General features: G+C 48.0%; 1 protein-coding gene across 1 annotated transcript in view; it reads left to right on the top strand.

The window, feature by feature from the left end:
* Window positions 1-241: 241 nt before the first annotated feature.
* Window positions 242-11,287, top strand: part of IGF1R (insulin like growth factor 1 receptor) — a 310,805-nt gene continuing 299,759 nt past the window's right edge. Inside the window, exon 1 of the mRNA XM_023254966.2 lies at window positions 242-1,355. Within this exon, the coding sequence (XP_023110734.1) occupies window positions 1,262-1,355 (94 nt within the window). The 5' untranslated portion in view covers window positions 242-1,261. The remainder of the gene's footprint in view (window positions 1,356-11,287) is intronic.

Genomic DNA, 11,287 nt, shown 5'->3' with positions numbered 1-11,287 from the left:
CCCACGCCCCGGCTCCGCTCCGCACGTCCCTGGAATCCCGGGCTCCGGCTCTTGGCGCGCGCCGGCCTGGGCCGGGCCCTCGGCGCGCCGCGGCTGCGGCTGTGGCCGCTCCAGTGTGCGCGCGGGCGCGTGTGCGCGGCCCCGAGAGTGCGCGCGCGCGCGAGCCCCCAGTGTGTGGCAGCAGCGGCGGCAGCGGCGCGGCGAGGCTGAGGCTCTTGTTTACCAGCATTAACTCCGCTGAGCGGAAAAAAAAAAAAAAAAAAAAAAAGGAAAAAAAAAAAAAAAAACCCGAGGAGGAGCGAGCGCACCAGGCGAACTCGAGAGAGGCGAGCGAGCGAGAGGGACGCCGCCAGCGAGCCTGCCCCCGGCGCGCCCGTGCCCGGCGCTTGCAGACCCTCGGCCCCACTCCCCGGGCCCTCCACGCCCCTCCCGCGCTAGGGGAGCTCCACGGCGCGTTGCGCGCCTCGGCTTTGACCTTCAGCGAGCCGGAGCCCCCGCGCGCGGAGCCGGCGGCGGCGGGCGGGGGCCGGGCGGGGGCCGGCGCGGAGCCCGGGCGGCGCGGCGGGAGTGCTGAGCGCGGCGCGGCCGGCCCGCCGCTTTGTGTGTGTTCTGGATTTGGGAAGGAGCTCGCGGCGGCGGCGGCGGCGGCGCTGAGGGAGGAGGCGGCGGCGAGCGGAGCCCGGAGGAGGAGGAGGAGGGGGAGCCGCTCATTCATTTTTACTCCGCATTTCTGCCCCCGGCCGGCCTCGCCCGCGACCCGGACTTCGGGGCAATCTTGCGAACTGCGTCGCGCCCTCCCGCCGCGGAGGCTCGGGTGTCGGACAGCTTCCCGCTCTGCCTGGGGTCGGGCTTGTTTTTCTCCGCCGAGACGAATTTGGGCTTTGCCCCCTTTCTGTGCAGTTCCCCCCCCCTCCCTCCTGCCTCTCTGGGTTTGAAAATGGAGGCCGACGACGCCGACAGCCCGCCCCGGCGCGCCTCGGGTTCCCGACTCCGCCGAGCCCTGGGCCGAGGCTGCCGGCGCTGAGGGGCCGCCCCGCGCCGCCGCCCGCCCGCTCGGCGCACCCGGAGGGTCCCCGGCCGGCGCCGCCTTTGGAGTATTGTTTCCTTCGCCCTTGTTTTCGGAGGGGGCGAAGACTGAGTTTGAGACTTTTTCTTCCTTTCCCGTTTTTTTTTTTCTTTTTGTTTTCTTTGTTTTCTTTTTCTTTTTCTTTTTGTTTTTTTATTTTTTTGAGAGAGGGGAATTTCGTCCCAAATAAAAGGAATGAAGTCTGGCTCCGGAGGAGGGTCCCCGACCTCGCTGTGGGGGCTCCTGTTTTTCTCCGCGGCGCTCTCGCTCTGGCCGACGAGTGGAGAAAGTGAGTATGTGCCCGCCGCCCGCGGCCACTGCGGGAACTTTTCCTCCGAGGGGCTGCGCCCTGTTTGCGAAACCCGAGTTGCCGTCGTCGCAGCTGTCGGGCCCCTGGACTCGGGGGCGGCCCGGCGGGGTGTGGAGGGGCTCGGCCTTCCGGCCGGAGCGGCCCCCGGAGCCCCGGCTCTGCGCACCCCCGCGCGGGAAGAGCCTCGGGGGCTTTCTCTTTCGCTGTCCCGGGAGCCCTGCCCCGCGGGCCGGTTGCCTTGGGAAGCGCTCGTGCCCCCGCGGCCGTGCCCGCGCTGGGACTCCGTCGGGGAAGTTCGCGCCGGGCCGGGCCCCGCCACCCACACCGCACCCCCCTCGCGGCGCGCGGGCCGCTCCGCACGGCGGGCTGGCCCCCGCGCGGCGCGCAGACCGTGGTGACAGCTCCCGCGGTCGCGCGGGGCCCTGGCTGCCGGGACAGGCGGGGATCGGGTAGCCCACCGGCCGTGGGGTTCCAGGGGGAGGCGGCCGGCGGAGAGGCCCCGCAGCCCCAGGACACGTTTCCAAACATCCCAGAGCGGCCTCGTGTCGCCAACGCGCTTTACCCCTCGGGCATTTTGGGTTCCTGGCCTTTCCCTCCCCGTCACTTTCGCCCGATCCTGTGCGGGTTACCTGCCCCCGGCTTCCCGCGACCCCTCTGTGCGGCTCAGGCGTTGGGGGGGAGAGTTCCCGCTGAAGACTCCCCCCACCCCCACCCCCGAAAACTGCAAGGTCGGGGGCTCTGCGTCAGTCCAGCTTTTCCGAGGAGCGCGTCTGGGCCCCTAGTTCACAGGGTTCTGGGACTTTTTCTCCCAGTTGCTACCCCGGCCCGTAGACCCCTCTCCTCCTGCAGACGGGGGTGGGGAGTGTTCGGGCAGCATCCGACTGTGCGGGAGTGGGTGTGTGGTCCGAGCCGACGTGCATTTCCACACACGTGCTCTCAACGCGGGGCTGTAGCTGTCGCCACACGGCCGCTCGGGGCCACCTAGACGCCTGGCCCCGGCGAGAGGTGTCGCGCGCCAGCCTTTAAGGCGCGCCGGGGTCTGCGGCAGCGGGGGGTGGGCGGGAGGGTGTTCTGTTTTGCGAGCGCGGAGCCCTCGCCTTGGTTTGCTGGCCAGAGTTGCGTCGCACTGGATCTCTCCTGCCCCGCACTTCCTTTGTACAAAGTTAATAAGCAGTATCGCTCCACACTCGCTATCGCTTGCAATCTGATAGCTTTTGTTTTGGTAGTGTCGGGTAGGGGTAGGGAAGTGCGGGGAGGGGGGGGGAGGGAGGGGGGAGAACTTAGGGCCCCACGACGTGTGGAGGAAGGAGGAGGAGGAGGGGGTTCTATACTCAGAAAATGGAAGCGTGGTTTACTGGCGTATTCGCGATGGCAGGGTAATTTGAACACGATTAAAGTTTAAATGCAGTCGGGGAACTGGGGCTGGGAACGTTGAGGGCGTGTTGGTGAGTTATGTTTGCCGAGGGTATGCAGGTGGTGCCAGTTAACTTTGAAAAATCACGACGGAGCCTCGAAGAGTGAGGGAGAATGGTGGGGGGTGGGGTGGGGTGGGGGGGCGGCGGGGCTGTCTGGCCCCATCACGGGGGCAATTCGGAAAGGCTGTTGTGTAAACAAACCCTTCTTAAGTGTCTTGGAAGAAATGAGTCCGTGATGGAGTAAGAGGAGATTTTTGTAAAGAATTAGTGTTTACTACGCGGAGTAAGTCGCAGATCGAGGCCGGACCTTCCACAGAGCTGAGCTCTCCTCCTCTTTGTTTTCTAAACTTCGAGCTCACTGGATTGGACGAAAGGCTTTGGGCTCCCTTCTCAGGGTTACGGATGGTGTTTGGGGGGACCGAAGAGGATTTCTAGCCTCTCAAGGCTAAATACAGTTTAGAAGACCACAGGAGAGCTAACCCATTTTTTTTTTTAAGGCATGATATTGAGGTGTGTAATGTTTCCAGTTTTATTATTTAATGTTAGTTGGGAGGTTCACAACACCAGTGATGGCCTTGCGTCTTGAGGAAGGAGTCGGGCATTTTAAAATAGGATGCCTTGTTGTTCCCAGCGATCTTCGTGAACAGTGTTCTTTGTGAAAGGAGGCTCTTTCTTGAGAAAACTGGAGGAGAAGGGGCATTTTCGTGCATGTTTATAATACAGAGAGGCCAAAGCTTTTCTCAGGGATCCCTTGAAAATTGTTGGTTCCTGAAAACCTGACGGATGGCCAGAAGGCACCCCGACTCCTGTCTTGGTTTGTTGAAGTCCTAACTCAGTCTCTGTTCCTTCCTACAGCTCTGACGTTTTCAGGAGAAGGATATGCTCAGTGTTTAGCATGGGTTCAGTTTTTAGTCAGGTGCTGGAACCCTTAACTCTGATGGAAATAAACTACTGAATCCAGTCAGGGATGAGTATTGTTTTGGGATAAAAATTGGGCTGGTGTTTGTTCCTATTGTATTGGCATATTTAAGGATTAGTGTTTACTCTTTGAACACTGACACCTACAACAGTAAGGTGATTTTCTTTTAAATCTTTCACTGAAAAGATGTAGAAGTTTTTGAGGCAGATGAAGTCAAGCAGACACGTTTGTTTTGTTATCAACATAATGTGAACAGAGCATCTAAATAAAGGAGGCTGGGAAGTTCTGAGTGATAGCTAAATCATCTGATGGCTTCATCTTTTTTTTTTTAAATCCACATGTATTTTAAACATATTGGCTATCTCATTAAAAGGGCTCAGTCCTCTTTCTGCCCCAGGCACAGTCCTATCCTATTGTCAGGGAAATATAGGTATGTGAAAGGTTGATGTTTAAAGAAGTTGGTGTTTTATTACCAGAGGAAGAATCCAGAATAAGAAGGTTGGAAAAAACCTAAATAGCAAATTATAGTTTAGACTCTTTAGAGGGAACTAGCAAGTAAATGATACTTTTGAGTAGGGATGGGGTGTGGGTCAGGATTTGAAGTTTAAAAGGTTATATGTTTGATTTGTCAGAAGGATTAGAAAACTCTAACCTTAAGAAATATGCTAAGGTTGCCTGGAAGAACCTTAAAAGCATCATGCTAAGTGAAAGAAGCCAGTCACAAAAGACCACATATTATATGATTCTGTTTACATGAAGTCTAGAATAAGCAACTCCATAGAGACGGAAAGTAGATTAGTGGTTGAGTAGGGCCGGGGGAGGACGGAACAGGGAGTGACTGTTCATGGGTATGGGCTTTCTTTTGGGGGTGATGAAAATGTTCTAAAATTAGATTGTGGTGATGGTTGTACCACTCTGAATATACTAAAAATCATTGGAGTGTCCACTTTAAATTAGTGACTTTTATGGCATACAAATTGTATCCCAATGAACCTGGGTCCCCCTCCCCCCCTTTTTAAAGAAATCTGCGAAGGTTGACAAGAATGCATTGTCACTTTGAACATAGAGGTTAGATTAAGTAAATTTGTCCAGCAAGTGATCATATCTCTTTTTTATTTGTGGAGTTTCTTACATCCGTGCACTCTAGCAATACGGCAAACTGATGGCTGGTGTTGTAACAGTGGGGTTTCAACACCATAGGAGAAATGGGCAGGAAAAAAAAAATCTTGGTTATACACAGCTCAAGTAGGGATTTAGGGGTTGGACTTAAAAAACACAAATGCCAATGAAAGTCAGATTTGTGACAGTGAAATCCTTAACTGAATCCGAAACGAAGTTGGTCTTTCCAAGACTAAAGTTTAGGAGCTGAGTCCGGAAGGCTTTTTGTATTTCCAGTTTTCTTACATGTGTTTTCCAACAAAGAAATAATGTACTGTTTTAAGATGGTAAAGAATTTCCACTTTGTTTTTTCTTTCTTTTCTTTCTTTCTCTCTTTGATATCCCTTATTAACTACTCTGGTAGTAAAGACTGAGGATGAATGGGGTGGGTTTTTTCTTTGTTGCTCATTTTATTTTTTTTAAATGGCTTCAGAATCTGAGCAGGAAACAGGATCTTTGTACGCTACAGTAGTTTTTTTCAGGCATACGATAATTTTTTTTAATTAAAATTTCTCGTGGAACAAAAGATTTAAACATACAGCAAAGGCATTTTTGCTATGCCCTTTTCCAGATTTACCTTGGCCTTTTAATAGAAAAAGATGTGGAGAATCGTGGTTGTTTACATTTGTTTTTGTTCTTTGTCTAGGACTTAGTTTACTAATAAAAATGTTTCCTGCCCTTCTTATTGTTGCAAGATCAGGGCAGTAATGAAAATCAACTGTATCGTTTTCACTTGTTGCCTTAGAGTTTTGCCAAGGGGAGCCCTCAAGGGACAGTAGCTTCCTTTTAAATCTGGTTTCATTTGTTTTGTGAGAAGCAACTGAAGCTGTAAGAAGCAACTGAATCCAGCCAGCACTTATTGGGCACCTGCTGTATGAAAGCTGGACCCTATGCCAGGCAGTGAGTAAGCTTACAAGGAAAGAGGGCTTTGTCTTTGTCCTTGGGGCATTTTTTAAAACTCCTGAGTGAAACAAAGTTGCTTAGAAAATCAGATCTTTTTCAGACTCAGCACAGAATGCAGGGTTTTCAAATAGGCGGCAAACAGCATTTTAAAGGCCCTTTAAAAACATTTCTGTAGACTTAAGATACGAAGTAAACCAATGTTGCTGAATCTTCTAAAGCCCTCTGCTGCACCATTTTTGCCTTCCTCACATATTGCCTCCCATTGCAGTACTGGACGCACGGGACACATTCACCGGTCTACGCTCAGCCTCTCAGCTTTTTTACAACATTGGTTCTGACAATTGTGATTAAAAATGTGGAGTGTTGCAGTTACCTTTTGCCAACACTTCAGGAATTACAGGTGGCGTTCATGAATGCTGCACCGCATGTTTTGAGTTGTACGGAAGGTGGAACTTATTTCAAAACTGTTCTGGAGTTACACATTGCTGAGCCTTCTGGACATTATTAGGAAACTTTCTTAATTGTAAGGCTTTACCATGTAAAAGAAATCACTGTTTGTAAAGGTGCAGAAGGGTAAGAATAAGATCCAGGAGGCAATTGAATCATGACTTTGTTTTTTTTTTTAATCATAAAAAGTAGAAGCTGTGTTTCTTTCTGGGTTGTGATTTGCTTCGATTTGTTTTCAACACTCATTTAAAAATCCTAAGAAGAGGTATCTGTGCCTGCAGGCCACCTTACACCGAACTGCTTTTCTTAGCCAACCTGTGACAGGTGCTGAGTCCAAGGTATGCATTCCCATCAGTTGTACTAAATATATAGTAGTTGCACACGTGCTTGAGATAGGGTTTCTCCATTTCTCTGTCCGAGATGTTCTGAAGGAAAACGTTGAACACTCGAAGGACAACAAAGTGAATAATGAATGAAGCACTCTGACCCCCCCCCCCCTTTTTTTTTAAGTTTATTCTTTGAGAGCGAGCGAGCAAGTGGTGGGGGGTGGGGTGCAGAAAGAGAGGGAGAGAGAGGATCCCAAGAAGGCTCTGTGCTGTCAGAGCAGAGCCTAACTCGGGGCTCCAGCTCATGAACTGTGAGATCATGACCTGAGCCAAAATCAAGAGTCAGGTACTTAGCTGACTGAGCCATGCAGGCACTCCCCTCTGACCTTGAAAATGGTGTTTGGGGTCAGATTATCAGGAGGAGGTTTTCCCATTATTTGTCAAGATGTGATTTGGCTTAAATTTAAGGAGGGGATACATGCAACAGTCCTGATGTTTGTGCACAATGAGACTTGTTGACATTTGGGGAGAGTAACTGATTTTCAGTATTTGGAAAGAAACCTCTAAGTATCTGTAAAACTGATTTGTTCTGAGCAAAAGGCATATGTTTTGTATAAGATTATTGGTAAACAAAAGATCTTTAAAAACAAGTCAGGTTGTTACCGCAATAGATGTGTATTCCCTTGGCATGATGAAGTTTGTTTCTCTTGTTATATTGCTATGGTCTTTTTTGACTCAGAATAGTAAAAGTATCTTTGATTTTGAGACTTTTGAAGACTTAGATTGTTTTCTGTTTTTAAAGCATCAGTTTTTACTCGTGTTGTAAAGTCCCACATATCATTTTTGAAGACTTCCCTACTTTTTTCAATTACGCCAGTTTCACTCATGGCCTGTGAAACTGATTCATTTCAAAATCTTAAGGAAATATTGATATTTCTGGAATTGACAATTTTTCTCCCTCCTCTCTCAGTAAATGTATATCGAACACTTAGTGGGCTTAGATCTTTAAGTTTAAAAATTCATTCTGATACCATAAAATATTTTACAGAAGATTTTAAAGGTATGAATCAAACCATAGAAATCACTTGTTATGTTTATTTAAAACACTAAAGAAACGGGATGCCCAGGAGGCTCAGTCGGCTGAGTATCTGACTTTGGCTCGGGTCATGATCTCACTGTCTGTGGGTTCGAGCCCCGCATCAGGCTCTGTGCTGACAGCTCAGAGCCTGGAGCCTGCTTCAGATTCTGTCTCCTCCTCTCTCTCTGCCCTCCCCCCCCCAAAAAAAAAGAAACATTAAAAAAATAATGAAACACTAGAGAAACAAACTAGTAAGCAAGGCTTTTATTCTTTTTTGTGCCCTATCAAGAATTTTTAAACGTATAGGTTGCTATTCAGATTTTACTGGAACACAACAGAAAGTAGTTTCTTTTATGATGAAAGATGCATGTTTGCAATGGCAATAACTGTTACAAGGTATTGTTGCTGTTATTTATGACGGGGAGAAGTAGGTAGGGATGCAGGGACTGCCTTTATTCTCATATTTATCCTCTCCTTGGTTAGTGCTGGTGATAGCTTACTTTCTAAGTTGCTGGGGATGTGTCCATGGAGCTGAGTGTCTGTCCCACTTATGATGGCTGACGGTCTTGCAGCCCATACTTTCTTACTTGACCTACTATGGTGGCTTAGCCACATGGGGAAAATGTGCACGCACATAACTGGTACCACAAATACTACAGAGGTAGCTACGTCTGCCTTAGATTGCTCACATTATAATAGTCTGGATTTTTTTTTAAAGCATTTATATTTAAAGACATAGAAGTATTCTATTCCTGGTCCAAAGGGTTCTTGGCGGGGAGGGGGGAGGGAAGGGAGCTGAAACTTTATTCGTTTATTTCACTCCTCACTGTCTTAGCCCCCTGCACAAGACAGGCACCGACTTCAGTAATAATTATGTAATAGATATGCTACTTGTTCACAATTGTGTGTGTGTGTATGTGTATTTCCATGCATTCAGATTCTGACTGTTCTAAATCCATTACTGTTGCCGTCTTGTGTGCTCTTGTGTGGCTACTTTCTTTTTAACCTGGTGCTGGCTTTCCTTAAACCGGCTTTGGAATAACTTGTCAGTTTGGTAATTCAGGTGTACTGCATGCTGCTGTTTAAATTACTCTTGACATGGGAGAACAAATACATTTTGACAGCCTTAAAGCATAAGTGTTTTATAGAGCAGAACTTTTAAATTTTCCTGAGATATTTTGGATGCATACTTCCAGCTTGTCCTCTCATGTAAAATATAGTTGGTGGTTTGTCTCTATAAAATTGATCACTGGAAATACATATTTGACTAAGTAAATGAGACAGCACCAATTTGGGTTAGGCAAATTTTAGTTAATGCCTTTAGTTCATAGTAAAGGAACAGAAGTCTGATGATATTTAGGGGGAGATAGGCTTACGTGTTACGGCTTTTCCCAAATTTGGAGTATCCGAGTGGCTTTTAATAACTTCCTGGAAAAAAGTAGGAAGCATAGAGAGAAAGCCAAGGTGTGCGGTCCATGATCCATCTGGCAAATAGTTTTCTAAGTTATTAGCTTTGTATAGATTGTAAGATCTTCATCAGATGTGCTCAGATTAATGTGTGTTGTCCTGAATTTATTCTCCCCATATTCTTTTCCTGGGTCTCCTGCTAGTGGGATAATACGCAAGCTCACAGACTCAGGATTTGAAAGAGGAGCACAGATTGCCATGAAAACAAACGAACAAAGAGACCAGTGACAGGAAGATCTGTTGTTCAGCTTCCCTCCGTTCTGTCGTCTGATTTCTATCGACAGTGAGTTCATGGCATACGTTAGGTCGCAACGTGGTATAGTTTGGTTACAGGAAATTCTTTTGCGATCATCGCCTTGCACGGTTGGGTGACCTATTTGGGGTTTTCTTTCTGACATGTCCCTCAGTAAGATTTCCAACAACAAATGTTGAGTCAGGATGGAATTTCTAGTTAAATTTTAGTTCGTCAGCTCACTCGTTTCTGGGGAGACTGGTTAATTGAATGTTTCCTTTCTACCTTACCGAGTCCCTTGAAATCATTCATATTCTCTCCTGATTTTAGCTCCACCCTGGTCCAGTCTGCCAGACCTGCATCATCTGTCTAGGAGATGCTCAGCTTGGCCTCCGAGCCACTTGGGCTACTTTGACTCCCGTTCCTTCTCTCTGGTGTGATGGATGGGCCAGCCTCAAATTCTCAGCGTGTGCCTTTTGTGGTGCTGCATTGTGGTTCAAGAATCAAGTCCAAGGCTCCTCACACTGGGCTGCAATAAATACATCCTTAGTGAGACGGCTGTAGGGATCCCGTGTTAATTCCCAGCACCCACGCTTCACCTCTGCGGTGAACACGCCGTGCCATTGCTGTCTCCATGGTTTTGTTCCTGCTGTGTTCCTGGTCTGGAATGTTTTCTCCTCTCTGCTAACCCCGTACAGAATAGTGGAAAGTGCTACTGTAGAGAGCAACAAAGTCACCTGGTTCGAGTTTCTCCTTTGCTGCCAGTTAGGTCTTTGGCCCTGAACAAGTTATTTAACTTTTTTGAGGCTCAACACAAATGTAGAGACTTAAAATAACTGGGACGTTTTCTTCTTTTCTCGTTAAGCAACATCACAAAAACTTCTTCTAATATATTCAGAAAACTAATGTCAGAAAAATTGGAGCGGGGAGGGTGTGGTTTTTTTATTTTTAAAGATCTCTGGATTTCAGACAGATCTGTGGAACAGGGACAGGATGGTAGCTGTCTAAAGGTGGGGTGCTAATCAGGAAATTCATTTCCTCCAAATACCTTTCTATGGTTTTAAAAGATCTGAGATGATATACTTTTGTTTCTAACTCCCGATGCCTCTTCCTTCATGCAGCCTTTCAGATTGTTCAAACTTCCGTAGACCTAACCTCCCCCCTTACTCCCTTTGAGTTCATTACCACTACTGTGCTGGTTAGCAGTGATTTGTTTTGTCCTGTACCTGAGCTGTCGTCATTTTATGAGGCCGCAGAGAGCAGTGGAGCCAAAGAGCTTGCTTTGAGTCTCAGCTCCTCAGTAGTGAAGATCTCAGGCCAATGATTTAATCTTCCTGTGCCTCAGTTTCCTTGTCTGTGAAATTGCAATTTTAATAGAACCCACTTGATACACTTATTTATAGAAATTAAGTGAATTAATACATATGTCAAGTGCTTAGAGCAGAAGCTGGCATATACTAAGCTCCACAGACTTCAGCTTCCTACTGCTCTTATGGATGTGACATTCTTGAACGTAGGTGTTCTTTGGATAGTGCCAGGAAAGTAGGACACACTAGAGAGAGACTTGACTGTCCTTGTAACTTACATGCGGTTGGTATATAGTAGGTGCTCAGTAAATGTTGTACAATAAAACTTAAGGTGCTTAACAGGATACATTTTGCTTGTTAAATCCCGGTAGTACGATTTTACCTATTTTCAGCAAACAGTGGTAAACCCCGGCAGTTCACCTTCTGCTTCAGAGATCGGTTCATTACGCTTTCTCCCCTAGTTCTTCCCCTTGTCCATTCCTGCCGGGGCCTGAGAAGTCTCCAGTGCGTACTCTGCCCACCTCACTAATGCGTAGGCGACACCTAGTGGCCAGAAAAGAGATTCAGCCTCTTCCGTGACTGATTTAACCCTGCTCGTGCCCAAGGATGAAGATAGCGATCGCCCGCTCCCTCCCCACGCGCGTCCCTTAGGTTTTGTC

Source organism: Felis catus, chromosome B3 (genome assembly GCF_018350175.1).
Source record: "Felis catus isolate Fca126 chromosome B3, F.catus_Fca126_mat1.0, whole genome shotgun sequence".
Taxonomy (NCBI): Eukaryota; Metazoa; Chordata; class Mammalia; order Carnivora; family Felidae; genus Felis; species Felis catus.
This window is presented reverse-complemented; position numbering and strand designations above follow the sequence as displayed.